The sequence below is a fragment of the Eublepharis macularius genome, chromosome 8 (assembly GCF_028583425.1).
Source record: "Eublepharis macularius isolate TG4126 chromosome 8, MPM_Emac_v1.0, whole genome shotgun sequence".
In the NCBI taxonomy this organism is placed as follows: domain Eukaryota; kingdom Metazoa; phylum Chordata; class Lepidosauria; order Squamata; family Eublepharidae; genus Eublepharis; species Eublepharis macularius.
In genome coordinates, this window is record NC_072797.1 from 96,893,748 (window position 1) to 96,914,886 (window position 21,139).

General features: G+C 39.5%; 1 protein-coding gene across 2 annotated transcripts in view; it reads right to left on the reverse strand.

The window, feature by feature from the left end:
• Positions 1-21,139, reverse strand: part of PCSK5 (proprotein convertase subtilisin/kexin type 5) — a 387,486-nt gene that overhangs the window by 171,321 nt on the left and 195,026 nt on the right. For both annotated transcript variants that reach the window (XM_054986670.1, XM_054986669.1), the window contains exons 8-9: positions 19,847-20,059; positions 8,806-8,906 (exon numbers count right to left, since the gene is read on the reverse strand). In XM_054986670.1, coding sequence (XP_054842645.1) covers positions 8,806-8,906; positions 19,847-20,059 — 314 coding nt within the window. The remainder of the gene's footprint in view (positions 1-8,805; positions 8,907-19,846; positions 20,060-21,139) is intronic.

The following is a 21,139-nucleotide window of genomic DNA, read 5'->3' on the forward strand; positions in this document are numbered from 1 at the left end:
TAAACAAATAGCCTTCATGATATTTGTTGTAGAGAATGCAATAACTTAATTATACAATATGTAATACTTTATTTAGTCATCACAAACTTACTAGCTGACCTCCCAAGTTCCAGTAAGTTGAGAGGGAGATAAATTTTATCAGGCTTTATGTCAAGGAGCAGCACCAATGCACTTAAATATGAAGCTTATGGAACACTTGACTCCAGCCAACACAAAATCTCAGGTCCAAGTCTCATGACTGCTGATTAGTCACATGGGAGTTGCGCTTATCCTTCCATTTGTACAAGGAGGCTTCCACCACTTAGCTATTGTTTTTGGCTTATCCACTAAAACAAACTGTCCTATTCAAATTGAGGTGAACCTTCTTAATACACAGATGAAATATTGTTCAACCCACTCCCGTTCTGCGAAATAAGGAAATACATTTTACTTTCCCTCTGAACAGAACTAGTGTCCCTGAGTATAAAGTCACAAAGGATCTCCCCAAGGACCTCCATGATGAGAGGATTCATTGTGAGAGTATTACAGCAGATTGAATCTGATTACTTGAGACAGTGGCCTGTATCCAGCTATATAGTTCCAAATACTCAAGTGCTTTTAAGTTTTCTTAAGGGATAGCAGCAATGTCTGTAGATTCACAAACAAACTCATGCTGTAGCTCCTTGAAATGGGCATTAAGGAATGTTTGGTTTAAATAATTCCTTATTGAATGGGCTCAAACAGCTGCTGTTGGAGACCAGCTATCTTCAGGACGGGAACTACCTTGCAGGGTTCCACAGGCACAATATCATCGCCCATGTTATTCAACTTTTATGTAAAGTTTTTAAGAGAAACAATTTGTAATTGCGGAATTGGATGTCATCAATACATGGATGACACCCAGCTCTATATCTCTCTGTCCAAATAGCCTGGTGATGCAGTAGAGGCACTCAGTTGCTGCCAAACAGCTGTGGACAATTGGCTGAAAGCAAACAAATTGAAACTGAGCCCAGATAAGACGGAAATGATGCTGTTTGGGAAGGTGGAGATATTGAAGGATACTGCACTCCCCACTTTTGATGGGGTTCAGCTGACAGTTGCAGATTTGGTTAAGAACCTAGGGTTTATACTGGATTCAGCACTGCTGCTAGAAAAGCAAGTTAACACAACTGCAAAAAATGCCTTCTACAAACTCAGTCTAGCCTAGAAGATGGCCCTCTACCTTGACATGGCCAATCTCGCTACCGTATCCATAGCATAGTAATGTCAAGAAGACCTGACCACTGTAATGCATCCTACATAGGTCCCCTCTCAAAGTCAACTCAGAATGCTGCACCTCAGTTATCAGGAACTAGATGGAGCCTGCATATTACTCCTATACTGCAGTAACTCCTTGGCTATCCATCAGTTACTGCAGTCACTCCTTGGCTATCCATCAATTCCAAGGTACTGACTACCACATACAAAGCCCTTCATGGGTTTGGTCCCTTGTATCTACAAGGTTACCGCTCTCCCTATGCTCTGCCACAGCAGTTTTGCTCATCTGAACATAGCCTTCTGCAGATTGGCAAAATCAGCAGCTGCCCATACATGAGCATTCTCTGTAGTAACCCCCACTTTATGGAACAGCCTGCCTGAAGAGATCAGAAAAGACCCCACTCCCCTTGCTTCCACAAACTGTGCAAAACAGAATTATTCAGGAGGGCCTTCATATACAAGTAATAGGGCTGTGCTCTAGGTAAATGGTTCAGAGAGATGTAATATACCCGTCTGTACTGCCTGTTGCATGTATGCTCCTACTGGATACTTTATATGCTATTAATATGTCAAATCAACTTATGCCACCTCAATTTGTTTCAGCGTTCTTCAGCTCTCTATCAGATTTCTGCTTGTTTCCAAATTTCTGTTCCCCTTGCCATTTATTGAATGTCCCAATGAATGATTGTATTGACTTATAAAGTGAAATCCACCTTGAATCTCATTGAGGATGGCAGACTATAAATAACATAAATAAAAAATAAATAAAATAAATACAATTTATCCCTGAGGGACAAGATAGGATGCAATACATAGATCTATAATGGAAAGGGGAGGGGGGGGGCAGCAGAAACCACCATCCCTCTTCAGAAAATTTAAGCTCCCTCAAGTCTTTGGGGATATGATTGGGCCACTGTCAGACCACTGACAATGCTCAGAAATTAGGTGAATACAGATGATCATATTACTATGCAGTAAGACTTTCTAAACTGAAGCTGAATAATGACAATGATAATTCAGCATCATTTGTAGCAGTTTGGTGTAGTAGTTAAGAGTGGCAGGTCTCTAATCTGGAGAATCAGGTTTGATTCCCCACTTCTCTGACTGAAGCCATCTGGGTGACCTTGGGTCAGTCACAGCTCTCTCAGCCCCACCCACCTCACAGGGTGATTGTTGTGAGGATAATAATAACACACTTTGTAAACCGCTGTGAGTGGGCATTAAGTTGTCCTGAAAGGAGGTATATAAATCAAATGTTATTATTCAAATGTACAATTTATTTATTTACTTATTTCTTTTTATTTTCTTCATTTATATCAAGTAGGTGTTTCTCCCCAATGGGCACTAAAAGCAGCTTACATAATTCTCCTTGCCTCCATTTCTTCCTCACAGCAGCTTCCAAAGCAGAGCAGAGAATCAAACCAGAAGTTTCCCACATCCTAGTTCTGTTCTCTAACCACTATGACACACTGGTTCTCCACAAATGTAACAGATATGTTTTATCACAAGTGGTATGTTTATTAGTTCAGATGTATGGTATCTGTATCAGTAGTAGTAGTAATTTATTACAAATAGCTAAAGAAAGTTACAGTCTTAGATAAAACTAGCAGCAGGCCCTCAAGGACTTAAGAGGGGGTATTTCAGTTCCCCCCACTCTTTCCTCTTTCCCTTCCCTGAAATCCCCATAACCTCTCCCCTTTTCCTGCTTCCTTCACTCCTTTCTATTCACCTGCCAATCTACATTTATTTGTCTTCACTGCCTTGAGCCTGTCTGATGGGGAGGGCGGTCTAGAAGCGTAAAACAACAACAACAACAACAATTCAGCTTTCCTCCCCCTACCAGCCACTGTTTGGAAAACTATGGCCTAGTTGTGTGGTGCAGTCATGCAACCTGCAAGGACTTGCTGGGAACACCTCATTTTCCCATGCATCCCCCTCCCTGCACTATTTCCACTTTCCCGCCGCCTGGCAACTCCCATATCATTTCCCCTTTCCCTTCCTAATTATCACCTTCTCAGCCACCCACAAACTATCTTGTATCCACCCCTCATCTTCAACTATATTTATTATTTATTTACTTCATTTATACCTCACCTTTCTCTTCAAAGGGGACACAAAGCATCATCTCCTTTTTATCCTCACAACAATCCTGTGAAGTAGGTTAGGCTGAGAGTATGTGACTGGTCCAAGGTCACCTAGTGAGCCTCTGCAGCAGAGCGGGGATTCAAACTCGGGTCTTCCATATCCTAGTCTGAAGATCTTACTGCACCACACTGGATTTCATGGTATAGCTGCTGTTGAACAGTAGGAAGCAGCCAGTCCTGGATGGGTCATGCAAATTTGGTTGCAGCAAGGGGCCTGGTGGTTGCTGCTGGGCCTGGCTCTGACAAGTTCTCCCTCAAAGGTCAAAACAGCCCTGAGAGGGACCTGCCTCCTCCCCCTGCCTTAGACAGAAACCAAGACGGGAAGACTGGCAAAACTGTTCTAGTTGCCTAGCAATGGCTAATTAAGGCATCTGCTTCTTAAAGTTTCATGCACCCCTTTTATCATTTTAGGAGGGGTTAACCCTAAGGTTTCCAACTTCATGTTGGGAAATTCCTGAAGATTTGGGGTGGAGCATGGGAGGGTGAGGTTTGGGGAGGGGACAGTCTTCAAGAGAGATATAATGCCATGAACTCCACCCTCCAAAGCAGCTATCTTATCCAGAACTGTTCCTTGTAGTCTGGAGATGAATTGTAATTCCAGGAGATCTCCACGTTCCATGTGGAATTTGTGGCAACCTTATTTAATTCCCATGGCCCCCCCTCCCCATTTCATAATTTCAATTCTTCTGCAAACTTGGGGCATTTTTCAGGTTTGTAGAAAGCTCTGTTCATCGCTCCAAATTCTAGATTTAAGTGTCCAAAGATTTGGCCATGTTGAGAATGATCTACATTGAACATTCAGGAAAAGGAGAGGTTGAGAGGTATCTGCATTTGTACTTCATGGATGGTGATGGTGGTGGACAGAGCAACAGCAATCACATAGTATTACAAAAGTGGTGTAATCATCTCTATTGTACCACTAATAATGTTTCACTTAACAATCAACCAAACTCCCCAGTATTTTCCTACATACAAGCTGGAGGTCGGTCTATATGCGCTCATGAAAAATCTACCCCTCAGATACCATTCAAAAGAGGCTATATCAGCTTCTGAATAAATGAATAGATATACAGCTATTTTTTCTTATATTACATGTAGTTGCTTTCTTTTTTTGATGAAGCAGGCAAATGATACATGAAACATCATTGATGTATTTTTGGATTTATAACAAATGGATAATTAACATAACTATGTAAAGAATCCTGGATAAGGAATATTTTGTGGACAACAGAAGCAGACGGGTTAAATTTTGCTTGAATTCAGATTGATTCTAAATAAGATAAATATGCGTTATCATTTGCATGCCCTGGCTTGCTGACTGAAAAATGCAGTCTATCCTCTGCCACATAGTTTAATTTTACTTTCAGTCAGGTTTCTTTTAGAAAGAAATTCCAGAAAATGCATTTCAACTGAATTCTTGCTATAATAAGTTATCTCTTATTAGACTCTGAGACGCATATCCTAAACCTCTCCTCCCTATTGGCTGAAAAACTTCTCCTGATCCATTAGTGTCTTCAGCATTTTGTATTTGTCATTTGCCTGTCAGGCCTACTAAATATTTAGGATCTTAAAATCTATCCCTTAGCTATTGTATATCAATTGATGCTGACTTGACATTATATCATGAACCTGGTGAAAAAAGAATACCATTACACATTTGAGTAAATGGAATGGACTATGTTATTTATTATTCAAAGATGAGGCATAAGCCACTAAATGATAGACTTTTATAAGAAATTATTCCTGATCCATTTCAATCCGATTGTAGGACTGACTATGGAACAGAGATAGCCTTGGTTGCTCTGGTGGAAAATCTCCATTTATCTGCTTCCCTTTGAATGCTGCTTGATCTTTTGGCTCCCTCTAACACAGAAGGCCACACAATATGAAAAATGGTACTGGTATTACAGGAAAAGCACAGGAGGGATTTCCATATTTTTTGTCTGACTGTGTGCAGAGGGTGGTGGCTGGGGATTCTGATCAACTTCTGGGAGGTGCCTCAGACTTTATTTTCCATGTTTAATATTTATATGAAACTTTTTCTGAGATCAATTCTGACTTTGGAATTGGGTGTAATCAATATGCTGATGACACTAAACTATACATCTCTTTATCGAACCCTCCAACACTAGTTGTATCCCTCCTAAACCAGTGCTTGGCTGTTGTGGTTAAGTTGTTTAAGGTAAACTAATTAAACTGAGTTCAGACAAAATGGAGGTGATGCTGGTTGGAAATTTATGTCTTCAAAAAACATGACATAGCCCATGTGGTAGAAAAGCCATTCCCACCCCCCCCCCCCAACACACACACACAATATGTGGCCCCATCTAAAAGCCCTGGTGGCTCTGGACATATCACATACATCACCGAAACATGTTCTTTCCTTTGTATTCTTGTGCCCCAGAAAGGGCAACAGTACACTGGGATTCCAATGGCAGGCCTGCGGCCAGAGCATTAAATTAAACCTCCTGGAAGTACGAACATGGCAATTCTTTTGTTATACAATGGGGTGATAAAACCAGTCCCCAGACTTCTTTGCTAATACCCTAGTACCATGATAATCTTATAAGATCTCTCAGTCCCTGTATCTGCCAGAAATAGTCTCTGAATTGCGATTGCCACCTAGATCTCTAAGAGCAAGAGGAAGATGTGTTATCAGATAAAGACACCCCGCCCCACAGGACTGACCTGCCAATCTAGCTCCACCAATCCACTAACAACCAAAGACAGTTCCCTATCCTGAAGGCTATTCAACAATATTAACCTAAACAGTTCCAAGAGAAAATGTCACTTTACATTATTGAGAATTGGTGTTAAAGAATAAAAAAATATTAATCAAATCCAGAGGAAGAAATTTAAGGATACAAAATAAAATTATGTTAATTAGAACTTGACCTTTGAAGAACTGATGATTAATGGTGACCTACTAAATACATAGAAATGAACAACAGCAAATTATTTTAATGGAACAGTATAGAAGCTTAAGACAATACTAATTAGTTTTATTAAGGGACTTACTTTTAAGTTAACATAGGAAGACCATGATGTAAAATATTACAATTTTGCTTATCATTTAACTAAAAAAATCATATTGTATCAGGCTATGAATTAGTCATGAGAATGTCTACAACTACAGCACCGTAAACTGCTGATGACCAGTATGCACCATTATAATTCCATCAGGTATTCTTGACATGTGATAAATTTTGGACTCAGAGTAACAATGATTTATGTCTTAGGTGCCCTTACATTTTGAAAGTTTCTGTTATAAGAGCGATTTGTTTCCAGTTTCAAATAATCTGGCAATATAAATGCATTATAGTATTATATAAATACAAGTTGGGGCCCACAAGGACTTGCAGGGGTATCTCATTTTCCCCTCTCCACCTTGTCCTCTTTCCTTTCCCTGTCCCCCAGTTTCTCCCCTTGTGCTGCTCCCTTCTCTCCTTCCCACCCACCTTTACCTGCCCCCCCATCCACTTCACACCCCCATCCCAACAGCCTCTCTCCTATAGCCCAGTGGCATGGTGCTGGCTGAGCCAGGCCCAGTTGCGTGGTGGAAAATCTGCAAGGGCTTGCAGGAGGTAGATCATTTCCCCCTGTATCCCCCTTATCACACTGTTTCTTCTTTCCCTTCTCCTGGCAGCTTCCATATACTCACCATTCCCTATATCCTTCTCTCCTTCAAACCTACTAAACAACTTACCTTTTATCTGACCCCCTTCACCAATATTTCTTAATTAATTTATTTACTGCCTTTCTCCACCATAGGGACTCAAAGCATCTTACATCATTCTCCTTGCCTCCGTATCATCCTCACAATATCTCTCAGAGGCAGGTTAGGCTGACAGTATGTGACTGGATCTAGGTTACTCAGTGAGCTTCCACAGCAGAGTTGTGATTCAAACCTAGATCTTCCAAATCCTACTCTGAAACTCTAACCACTACACTATACTGCCTTAGAGGGTTGCTGTTCAACAGCAGCAAGCAGCCAGGCCTGGGTGTTTTCTGCAAGTCATGTGGTAGCAAGTCTTGTAGTGGTCAATTCTGGGCTAGGCCAAAACAGCCCTGGAAAGGCCCCTGCCCCTCCCCATGCCATTTACTGACAGAAACCAAGCCTGTAATACCAACTGAACTGTTATGGTAGCCTAGCAACAACCACTAAAGCCTGGTTAAAGCTGGTTAAAGTTACAGGTGTGCCTGTTATCACTTCGGTCTTTAAAAAAAACAATGTATTTTTGTAGATTACATATTTTTCTGCAAATTTGGGAAATGTTTTAGGTGTGTAGGAATATATGTCTTGTCTGTTCATGGCTCCAGTCTCTGGATTTAAGTATCCTCAGATCAGGGACACTTGAGTATTAGTATATAAGATGATTATAATATAATATATTGGTTCACACAAATATAATTTTATCTATACAGTGGAGTTGCGGAAAAACTGTAACTGCTTTACAACTAAAATTAAGATGAGATTGGAAGAACCATTTTCAGATAATATGGTTATATTAACTTTTCTCCAAAAGCTGCATTTACAATCTAATTATAATGACACAAACACTAATCTATTCAAAGTAGAATCACCTTTTCAAATAAAGTCTCCTATTGCCTCTTATTCGATTTCTTATGCAATTTTTTATTCATGCCATGTAAGTTCAATAATAATAGTTTGACCTCTACAGTGCAATCCTAAATACAGTTACACCCTTCTAAATCCATTGAAATCAGTGGGTATCACTCTGCTTAGGATGGCATTGCAAATCTGGCATTTATAAGGAACAGAGGCCTATAATTATAATAGCTTTCATGTTTTTCTTGATTCGACTTAAAACCAGTTCTGTGTGAAATTTCCCTTTTATTCATATATGGTACAGAATAGCCCATAAACCATTATTGATGTAGTATATATATTTGGAATATTTATTTATGATAAAAGTTGGAGCTGTTACTTAAAATAGGTGCATGACAAACTATTGAGAATGTACCAGAACATTACTGCAGTTCCCAAGGGGACAGAAGGTTTGGGATAAGCTCCTCCCTCGCCTCACTAGCTTTAAAACACTTCTGTTGCTTAGGCAGACTGATCTGATATTCAGCCAAAGGAAGAGGGAAATATCCCTTTCGTTTGACCCAAGAAGTCACTGATCACTTGGGTGGCAGTGTCAGTATGGGTGAGGCTGCCTTGCCTGCTGCTTAGATGATCAACAGCTTCTTTAATTTAAGTGCAGGGCTCCCAAAAGTGTGGGCCCAAGGTGGTCACTACCATTTTCTCTACCCTTCTCTGACTGAGGTCCTTATCTAGCTGAGGTTTTACCTCAGATACTTTGGGGTAAAACTAATGAAGTAAATAAACCAGCGCCCCCCCCCCATACACAAAATCTGATCCCTGAGGACTTTTACATTAAAGATATTGATCAAATCTTACTTTGCTTCCAGTGCTAGTGCAATGATTCCTGCAGCCATAGGAGCAGAGGCTGATGTTCCTGTGTGGCTGTCTGTGCAACGCTGTCTTAGGTCTGTAGTGATCTGGAAAAAAGAGATCATGAAATTCAGAACATGGTTGCAGGCATGAAAATATATTTCAGTTGCCCAAATTACTTATGGTCAGGTCAAGTACTGAGGGCCAATTTAAATGATATGTTTGACCCAAGTTGGGTTGGAGTTTCTTTGCAGTCATATGTGTCATTGGGGAACTAATGTTCTCAAGCATGCTAGGGCCTAATTTAGCCCAGAAATGTGGTGCTGGGCAAAGAGACACTCCAGCTTTTCCTCTCATGCTATTTTCCCAAGCCAAAATGGCGGGGGGCGGGGGGGGTGCATTTTGCTCTACTGTGGGGCTATACATATACTCAACATAGCCCACAGCAGAGCAAACTGGCACAGGAGAGAGGGATGAAACCCTTCTTCCTCCTGTACTGCACTCCTGAGCCAAATCTAGCCCTGGTACAGATTTCGGAATGTTAGCTCTCAATGGTACATTTGCAAGTCATATACAGGATATCTAGTTTGATCTTGAATGGGTAGGAAAATGAGAATTTAGAACCTTTGACCCTTTTGAAGCTTGAGAAAATCTGAGAACAATTTGCTTCACAGAACAGTACTGAAAATCCAAAGTCATGAAAACCATGAGTTTTATCACTAATGTCAGCCAAAAGATTGAACAAGTTCAATATTCAATAGCAACACTGCATGGAGAATTAAACTGTGCCTTGCTATTTGTTTCACACATTCTGTAACAAGAATAGTAGCTTTTACTACCTTCATTCCAACAACAGGAGTAGACGCTATGTCTCAACTTAAGAACTGAGATAACTGAATTACTACTCATAGTAGCCCTATACACACAACATATCTGTGTACCGGGTCAATGCACATAGAAGCTGAGTAAGAATGCTAGTGATATTCTAGCTCACATCTGTCCCTTGACCTGCCTCCTGCCTAATGCATTTGCAGTACATTGGCACAGTGCCTACAAGCTGGACGTATGTAGGATCTGTCCTTATTCCTTATGATTAAGAATGCTACTTTTCAAACAAGGACAGCTTGTACAGATGTAGGCACTATGCCCATATGAGGAAAATGTCAGGAAGAGGACTTGCACACTTAGTTACAAGCACCTCCTTCCACTGATATGTCATGTGTATAATGCCACTATGCCAAACAAATGCTTGTTTAACCTTGTATGTATTGGTTTTACTCCTCAAGTTATAGCCTATCTGGCATTTTCTGTATTTGTACTGAATACATGTTTTAAATGCCTGTTTTAGTGTGTCCTATATGAGTATATGATGAAAGTGTAAAATATTATATAGTCCTGTGCAATTAATAGGTTAGTAGGAAAGTAGATGTGAGAAGCAAAAAGAAAAGGTTATAATGAGAGATACAATGAGAAGACCAAAAACTGCTGAGGGGCTGCATCCCACACTACCTGCATCATCATGGGCCCAACTGGGTACAAATGTCTGGTAACATTTTGGTTTGGCACTGTCAAACTAATTGTTTTCTCTTTGCTCCCCTTTTTTGTCTCTTGTTTTGGTTTGCAGGTCTGAATATTACATATGTATACCGCTTACCAACAGTAGTATGGATTGAATTTTACATTATATCATCCAGTCTGAGAAATAATTTTTTTCTCAGACTAGATGATATAAAAGTACAAATAATTAAAAGCGGCAACTGGCCCAAACACTGAGGTTTTAGATAGGCTCTCTCCAGTCATTAATAGTGATTTAACAATAACCCCCAAATTAAAATATTAGGTTGTATCCTATGTAAGGCCCTCATAGAGACAAATCTTCTGCACCTTCCCGTTATGCAGCATGCTCCTGTGACTGAAAAGCAATGCTTGGGGTTGAAGGATTCTCAAGAACAAAATGCCTTACGGCACATGAGGTTTGCAGTAGAAGGAAGAAGAGTCAGGCAAAAGCCTCCCTTTCCTCTTTTGCCCATTTTCTTCACTGACGTCCTCCAGTGACAATTCATTAGATTCAGCCTTTACAATCACATCCAAAGATATGCCAGTGAGAAAATGACACATAAAACCATGACCACTTTCCTTATATATTACAGTTACTAACATTTAAGGAAGAAAAGGCACAACACAGAGGCTATTTTAGTAGTAGATGATTTTATCTATAAAGGAGTTCCAAGATAAGTATGTATAAACTTTTTTATAAAACATGACGCCAGAGAACAACATGCAAAGCCTCTAAAAGAATAACATGAAATACCAATTGAAAAGATCAATGCTGCTGCCAGCAGAAAAGTTAACAGGCAGCCAGGAAGGTGACATGCCACCATACTTGAGTTATGCACATGCTTGAATAACCTGGAAACCAGAATTCAGCATGCAGGGATGGAAAATGATGTGAAAAGCAAATTCTTTCACAACAATAGTCAAGAATAAAACAAGTTGCTCATATCAAGGATAATGCTTTTGTATCTATGGCCTTTCTGTACAATATTGATATCAGTCAGAACACCTCTTCTTGTCTATTTATCATGGGCTTGGCCTTAAGTCCTGGGTTATGACATTTTATTGCAGCCAATCTTTGCAAGTAAATGACAAAAGGCTTTGAATTTCCCAGGCCTGTAGCCAGAAATTTTGTGGTGATGGTGGAATCTAAAGGTATATAATGTGCATAATTTTAATAAAATACAATTGAATTAGGCTGAAAGAATGCCATATTCTTCCCATTCATCTTACTGCTTATGTCTTACCAAATAAGGGAATGTCTTATTTTACTAGTTTAAAGCTGGTTGTGAACCGAAATAAATTCATTTCTGCTTATGCATTCACTGACCAAAAACACTAGAAGACATAGGTTTACTTCTTACTGAGAAATTTAGATAAAATATTGTTTGAACGTTATCCCTTAAAGCTAGAGATATAGAATATTCATCACTCCCATGGCCAGATCCCTGGAGCATCCTCATGGTTAAAACTAACAGAATGCTCAACTAGGTCTGTCCTTGGACAAAACTCCCATGTTTTTACCAATAGCAGCTGTGAGGCTCCAGTTTGTTTGGGGTTGTCACAGAAGGAGAGGAATTTAATCCTTTCCTTCCTCCCTATTTCCCTGACTGCAATTGGATCTCCGAGTTTGTTATTTTTCCTGATGGGTGCCATTCAAGCACAACATCACTACATTTCCCCCTCCCCCCCACAGTTGCTATTTGCACTGAAAAAATCTGTGGAGCACTCATTCATAAATCTCACAACGTCATGTCTTTTTTAGTCCTTAGCTGGAAGCCTTCCTTTCCCTTTCAGGGCTCCTATGATCAGATGATCTTGAGCAATGACTAACAGAATAACAAATTAATTTCTAAAGGCAAATATGCTAGACAGAAATTTAGTAACCAACAAGGTTATATTAGGTCACTATCTAGCATCAGATAGGGAAGAATTTCCCTCTGAGAATGATTAACCGGAGAACAAGTTGAAAGAGGTAAAATCCAATTATTCTTAAAAACAGTAAAAAGAGGACATTCCAATATTTTATAAGACAAAGTGTCAGTTTTACCCTGACTAGAAGCATGGGCTCATTGGTAGAAGACAGAGCAACTGAAAAAATTGGGGAACAGAATCACGTGAGCCTATGGTTTGGTTTGGGCTTCTCCCCCAAAAGAAACTTGAATTGCTGAATTGCCTACCGGTGTGGCAGACACATGAACAACACACTGGAATATTGGTAGAGGCCCTTTTCACACTCTTGCCTTTCTCCTGATATTTTCTGAAGTGAAAGCTGATTTATTTGGCCCATTTTTGTTTGGTGTGTTATGCACCTCCATGAGGAATCAGACCCAGCATGTTCTAACATTGATGAAAAAGTCAGTAGAAATCTGCATTTGCTAAACTTGGGCAAACTGTGGTATAGTGTTGGCATCACCAGTGAAGGTATCAAATGCTATGTGTAAATTAGAAAAACATCTGACACAGTATATGGCCAAATGGGGGGGCGGGCAAATAGCCCATGCATAAAAGCCCAGAGAAAGGGAGAACTGACTGGAATTGCAGCTTATGATCCATGGGGAAAAATACAGTTCAACAAACAGTAATTTCTTATACTTCTTATACATATTAATTTCTCATCTTAAGAACTTTCACTCAAAAAGATACTACTGGTTTTAAAAGTCAATCAACTAAGTTAATAGTGAACCCATGAAACAAAATTAAATGCACAAATAACTGAAGTTGTTGATTTCAGTGACCATGGTTATGCATGATGAAGTCTATACAATGGCTACATAAACATATTATTCTGCATATCATTGCAATCTCTCTTATTTCTATTTACAGAACATTTTATGGCCAATATATTATTAGGAGAAGAGTTAAGACCATCTCTCCAGCTGAAATCCTATCTGAGACTTTCAAAGGAACTTTACTAACAACATTTGGAAGTCCACTGGGATATCTAATATGTTCTTCTATTCTTTTCAAATATTTCTTTCTAAGAATGCATTATCTGGGACACCTTGTACACCTCAAAAAGACAGTGGAACCACCAAGAGAAAAGGTGGTGTTTGCAAATGTTTTCTTAGGATCAGCTGCCATCTTGCAATACTTTTCTATGAGTGATTTGCTCAAGAGATGCAAGGTGCCAGGGAATGACTTTCTATGCAATTTTTATGAAGGCGTATCATCAGTTTTTTTGATGCTCTATACTGGAAAAAGTTAGTCATTCAGGTCAAAAATAGCCCTATTTTTGTTTTTGTTAACACAAAATGTAATGAAGCCTCAACCATCTATCTTATTTACCTGCTCCCTTCCCCAGCCCCCTAAATCCTTCCCTCTTCTGTGCACCCTTCTTTTTGGATCTGTGTCTCCACAGCAATTTTTTTTAGTAAAAACATTGAAGGGAAAAAAATAGCCCTATTTGATGGTGATTATCATTTTTGTCACCCAAAACTCATTTCAAAAAATTTCGTATTTCATATTTTGAGCCTCCAAAAGGATTTGGAACATTTTTAACCTGTGTAGGGTATGACAGGGTATTCAACTTGCATGTTCCCCAAACTGAAAACAAAACTTTACTGAAATCCTTAGCGTACTATTAGTTTATCCACCTGGCACCTCATGATGCCTAAATATGTTCAGTGCCATATGGGATCATATCTGTTTTTCAGAAGAAGCAGATACAATTTTTATGAATGGCAAAATGCTATAGTCTGGGATTAATAGTTCATTTCAAATTCTGTTACAAAGTACACAAGAGTGAGATGTCAGGAAATATTCAAAACATTGTAAACAGAACTAAATTGATTCAGTAATAATGTCCAGCTCCTGCCTCTTGGAACTTGAGAGCTGCCTTTGCTTGCCCTTTTTTTTCAGAAAAGGAAAATGCCAAGCTTTTGGGTGGGCATTTAAAGAGATTGGGCTTCTCATTCAGGGGAAACAAGCAAGCAAACTTTATAGACTAGCTCCTACTCAGGAACAGCACTTGGCATTGGGAGCTGCCCCATCACCTGTTTTGGCCTTCTTACATGCCCAGGGTAATGCCAATCGCCAGCTTGGGGTCAGGTAGCAATTTTCCACAGGCCAATTTGGCTAGAGATCCTTGAGGTGTTTTGCCATCTTCTGGACATGGAGTGGGGAGCACTGGGGCAGTTGGGGGGGGACATAGTTGTGAATTTCCTGCATTGTGCAGGGGGTTGGACTAGATGACCCTAGAGATCACTTCCAACCCTATGATTCTAAGTGACCTGTCACTTGGGAGCTGCAATTTTTTGACCCTTTCAGATTGGCCAAAAAATGTTTTTTACCATCTTGCTTCATTTGGCACTTTCCCAGGAGAGTAATACTCATGTAACTAGGCCTAGATTTAGACTGGTTAGGCTCTGTATACATTGGCTGGAACAGGCTTTGGGTCAAGTAAAAGAATGGGTTGGTGAGCACCCGGAGGCATCTTATGATGGGGAAGGCTTCCCAAACTGGCATGTCTTACTAATTGGGGGTTTGGACATGACCTCCTTAGGGGTGGGTCTTCACCAATCTGTGCATCCCTTCACCAATCTGAACCCTTGTGTTTGCCAGCATGGGGAGAGGGTGGTAGAGTAGCAGTTTCTCTTGTCATATGTTTGGGGATGGCTCCAGATGTGGAGCCTCCAGCCTACAGCACCTTGAGCCTCACAGAGCACCAGCCTGATGAGGTGACCAAGAAGGGCCCCACTCACATCTCAGCAGCCCCAAAGTTGTCGGAGGAGTAACCCAGGGCCTGTAGGATGACACAGAAGGTGGCCAAAGGCCACAGGCCAACTGGCAGCTTCCCTGACTGCAATGAAAGCCACTCTTTCTGGTGACATTATTGGCCAGCACCTTGTCAATCCTCACTGTGTTGAGTTGTTGGCCCAATGCAGCAACAGCTGGGGGCCTTGTCAGGGACTTCCAGCAATGCAGGGGGAGTCCCAAGTATTTTGGTGAGGCTAGTTAAGGGGAGGGGTGTCAGACTGGGAGCACCCCAGGAGTTCTCCCAGCCATTGGCTGGTGGAAACCCTAGGAGGGGCTTGTAGGAGTGGGGTTGCCATGTGGGCCAGGTGGTACTGCACCCCCTGGACCAATTGGCTGCACAAGCCCTGGGGGCAAGGCCAGGAGGAGTGGCTGGAATAGGTAATTAGGGGATGGCAGATAAAAGAGGCCACCAGATCCAGGCTGAGGAGAAGGAAGGAATGCTGAGGGCCTGGGAAGTACGCTACAGAAGGTGTCTGGGAACCCTCCATTAAGCCCTTTCAGTCTGAGGCCTTCAGAGGCCTGGGACAGCAGCATGGCAGAAACGAAGTACAGGCCCTGGTGGAGGAGGCACCTCAGAGCATACCTCTGTACACAGGAAAAGCTATGGGTGGCTCAATGCCACTCTGCACTTGAAGACAGGGTGGGATTTCCCATGATGCTGCCATGGATTTGGCAGCCTAGTGGATAGGGTGCCTGGGCTGATGTTTCAGCTATAATTAGGCTCTGATCAGCTATTTAGTAAAGAAATCCAAGTTAAGCCCATTTGCTGTGTTGGTATTTTTATTTTGGGGGATGGGGGACCAATAATAATAATAATAATAATAATAATAATAATAATAATAATAATAATAATAATAATAATAATAATAATAAGGTAATGATGATGATAATTTATATAACAGGATTCAGAGTGCTCTAAGTGCTCCATATGTATAGAAGATATTGCTTCATTAAGTACAGAATTACAAACATAACAGGGGTCTGGGTCTAGAAGTATTTTCAGTAGGTCAGCACTCAATGAACTGAAAAGAGATTCACAAAGTTTTTGTTAAGTCTACTTCCCTGTGCATAGAAATTCAGATCCCTTTGTACAGGCACCTATTAAACAACCATTGTCCCCATTTCAAAGCAACAGCCACATTCTGCTTATATTGTATCCTCCTATTGTGTGTATGTAAAGTGCCATCAAGCTGCAGTTGGCTTATGATGACCCTTGCTGGGTTTTAAAAGGCAAAAGATTAACAGGGGTGGTTTGCCACTGCTTGCCTCTGCATAGCAATCCTGGTCTCCCTTGGTGGTCCTTCCTTCCAAGCACTAACCAGTGCTGACCCTACTTATCTTCTAAGTTCTGATGAGACTGAGCTAGCCTGGGCCATCCTTTTTATTAGTGCAGCGTTAAGAACAGTTTCCTGGCTGTAAGCACCATAGAACTGATTGAACCAATTCTAAGTAGAGCTGCCTGGGATTGTTCTTGTTATTTATGTTACCAGAGCATGCCCAGTTCAATAACTAGTTTATGGCGCTACAGAAAACATCAACTGTAACCCCATTAACTTTTCCTATAGATTATAGGTGTAAATCTCTCCAGACTAGAGAACCCTGAAATTTGCCAGTTTGTACACCCTTGATTTCTCATAGCATTCTTAATACACTTGTGCCAGAAAGTTCAAACTAATTTCACCATAAAGCATTCTGTTTGGAGTCAGGTGAAATGAAAGTTCTATCAGTGATGTCCAATCTGTGATGTCAGAACTTCATACAGCAGCAATGATCAGATGTATAGGAGAGCTATACATATAACTCAGTAATACATACAGTAATAATAGTTTAATTAGATATTATTCTTATGAACTTGTACTGTGAAACAATTCAGCTAGGAATAATTTGGAATATGACAAAGTTCTATAAAGTACTGAAATATTATACAGTTGAAGAGAAATTGCTGGAAATGTTTCTGTTGAATAGCGTCTTTTGTTACTACTAAAATATTTAAAGAATTTCAGACTTAAGGATGTTCTCCTTTGAAGAGGATATATTCAGTGGAATTCATAATTGAAACAGACTGACTAGGGATACAAATTAAAATGATGATTTTACACATAAAATTCTTCTAGGAGTAAGTGCTTGTTCTCTACTGTGACTTGTCAACATGATCCCCATTAACCTTCACACTGAGAGACTGTCTTGGGATGTAACAGCATGGACAACATGAATGAAAACACAAAACTGAGTATAAATTTGTTACCTAAGAAGGTGTACAAATAGTGTGAAAAGGAAATCAAAGGGAAGTTATAAAAATATTTACTCGAGTTTATCACACCAGAAACAAATACACAGTTCAAAAATTAATTGCTCTGAAGGCACAGATTATTCGCTAGACTTTACATGTACATAACTTGAGCACTGAAATTTTTGAAAACATCCAACATGTTTATCAATATACGCTATGTTCTTATGTTCAGATCTTTGTGATTTACAGAATGCAAGTGAAGCCTACTCAGATTGGACAGCAAGAACCACAGACTGAGTGTGCAACCCAAAATGTAAAATAGATGTAAAATGTAAAATGTCATATGCAACCAATGCCTTTGAGAGGAGCACTGCTAACTATACAAGTATCCGGGAGACCTGGCCAAATGTGCTGCGTTTCTTAATAATATCCCTTAACAGTACTATTTCTAGGCTACTATGGTATCATTGTAGAGCACACACTTATGGTGATAAATTGTTCTCATACATTATGATATGTAACACAGTAGGGTGGCTCTTAGCTCCTGAAACTCTTCTAGTTTGGTTGTGGATTATACTCTGAATTTGCATGCATGGGGAAGTATCCAGGCCTGAAGCCTAAAGTAATACATTTATCACAAAAACACTATAGTAACTACAATCACATTACTCAGATTTGAGAAAAGGCATGGTAGTTGGTAAAAAGTTTGCAGTTTAGGGATGCACAAAAGATTAATGTTGGAGAGGCCCAAGTTATTCAGTATGAGGAGTCTGGATCTGATTAAAAATCAAGAATTCAACCTGTCTCAGTGTCAGAATTTGTCCCTTCACTAATTACAAAAAACAAAAATATATTAGGCATAGAATGCCAGTTCCATCTCTTTTGCAGAACCACAAATAAAATCATTCCTCTGTATTCACTTTTGGAAAAAATCCTAAGTAGGCTCACTCAGAAGTAAGTCATTTTATTCAGTGGAGTTTACCCCCAGGAAAGTGCTCTTGGGAATGCAGCTTTTGTCCTTGTAATATCTATGTGATCATTTTAAAGATTTTATATTAATACAGTGGTGGAGGAGAGAGCTCTCAAGGCATAGTTGACTTATGGCGACCACCTAGTGGATTTTCAAGGAAAGAGACTAACAAAGGTGGTTTGCCATTGTCTGCCTCTGCAACCCTGGTTTTCGTTGGAGGTCTCCCATCCAAGTACTAACCATGGCCGACCCTGCTTAGCCTCTGAGGTCTGATGAGAGCAGGCTCACCTGGGCTATCCAGGTCAGGGCATATTAATTTAGTACAGCTTATTTTAATTTCACTTGCTGATCCCTTAAATTTTTGTTACATTTTGTTATCATTTTTTATTATTTAACTATGTATATGACTTAACTGTCTTTGGGACATAAATTCCTTGGATTACCACTGGTAGTCACAATTTTAAAATATAGAAACAATTTGTAAAAGCAACACTATTATTCATTTCTGTTGTCTATTAATATCATCCAGCAAGGGTTCTGATTCAAGATTCTGATTTCCATTTCAGTTCAATGGCAAGGACAGCTCTGTGCATACAAGAATACATACTCAAATCTATCATACTACATATCTGCTAAAAGTAAAAGGAAAGCATCAACATGCAACACAAGGCAATTTAAAAAAGCAACCTTAAAATGTTTTTCTTAAACAACTTGAGATTAACGCAGCGTAATTCAGGGTTTTATCAAGGTAAGTAGTAGAATGTATCGTAGGAAGCCCTGTGTACTAAATTAAACTATGTTTTCAAATAAAGAGGAATTAGAAAAGAACAAAATTGCACAAGAAGAGTAAATATTTTATTATGTACCAAGAGTTACAAAAGTTCCTATTAAAACATGATGAGAAATGTCATCACAGGAGTGTAATTTTCTGGGAAATTGAAAGATTTGTTTCCCGTTACTTTTACTTATCAAGGATTCTAAGGAAACAAACCAAACACAGATATAATATTTCTCAAAAAAGGAAAAAAAAATAGAAACATTACTGGAATGAAGAGTTACCTCAGATTTTGTCTTTAAATTAATCATTTGAAAACAGCAAAGTTTCCAGGAGAGATGGCTAACATCCCAGATTACTGGAAGAAATGATAGACAATATTTTGAAAAACAGCTGATCTTAACTCCTTATTAGCAGCAAGAGACTGGAATGGAGAAAACGTTAAACAGAACTGGTATGGGTGATGGATAACTACAACTGAGAGAAAACAAAACTATTTTTTGCTCAATAAGACACCAACAATAGTTGAGGTATCTAGTTGTGCAAACCAATTTTTAGTTGCACAAATGATAGGGAGATTTGGTTGAAAAGTGAATTTTTAAATCATTTATTTAACATGTGCCTAGTGACCTGAGCAACTTTTATTTACTAGACTACTAAATTTATTAATTTACACAAAGCCCTAGTAGACATCCTTTCATATCCCATAAAATAGTAAGAAATACAAACATGCTTTGATCGTGTTGAAAATACCACATACTATTTTCCTGTCATAGGATTCTCCACTGCTGTACGTTGTGGCTAGTGTAGATGCACATTCTTCTAGATACCAAGGTTTTCTCCCACTTTCAGCTGTGCTGCTGATGGAGATAGTGTAGATGCTATTGGTGTAGCCATCACAGGAACAATGATCCTTACTCCTTCCACCATTTCCAGAAGCCCAAACATAAATGGAACCCAAGTTGCCTCGACCCTATTTAAAATAAGTAGGGAAAAAGTAATTAATTTATTTTATAAACATATAAAACTACCTTCCTTTCTTCTTTTGTTGTCATTGAACAAATACAGCATAAAAAAGCCAAAATTAAGCGGTGGAGTCTATTTTTTTCAATGGGAATGTTAAGCAGATTCTTAAACTCTATTTTAATGTACTTAACCCTAGTGAATCATGATCATATTAAAGGACAAGTTCTACCAGGCCAAAAAAGTCATGCCAAAAAAGTCAGAACCTAAAAACTAATAGTGGTTTCCTAGGGGGGGGCCATATTGTCCCTACCACACATAGCTGATCCAAGTTACCACCTTTCCAAAGGCTCAGTTTTCATCACAATTACCAGTCAATAAAGTTATCCTTTCCATTGTGCTGAACACTCCCATCTACTACAGAACAGTTTTTTCACCTCTCTGCCATTAGTCAATCTAGATTAGTCTTTAGTGCTGTGCATCATTAATTAATAAATATTCATCCTTTCCACCTTCATCCAAATCAGTGGTGTTCTAAAAACTAATAGCTAACATAATCCCTCTTAGCTTCACTGAATTTATCCTTCCTTTCCATATAGTGTTAACTGTTTTTGGGCTAAATATTACATTACTTTGTTGAGCTAATAGATGTTCCAGGATGTTTGTGCAATGAGAGCTTTACTCTGATGGGTGAGAATAAAGAAGAAATAAACTTTAGCTTAGCAAAGAGTTTCACCTCAAAAATCAGGACTAGATTATGAGAATTCTTACTGTTTCATTTAAAGATGTGTCCAGTGCCTCTTGGATTCTATAAGTGAGTAACAGCTCCACATAAAATATTGTTCAAATGCATCACAGCTATCACTGTCTGCAAAGACTATCGTGATTTCATTTAAATAAGTTATAATTTAGTCATAAGTGTCAGGTGCTCAGAATCACCTGTCAAATTCAACGCCCCCTGCAGCTGAAGCTGATGCTGGTGGGGTCTTTCTGTTATTTGATCCCGGGGTGAGAAACAGAGAACAAAAGGTGTTTGTTCCTGTTGTAATATCTCCTGAGCCTGTAATCTCTCCCAAGCATGGGAGCCTGC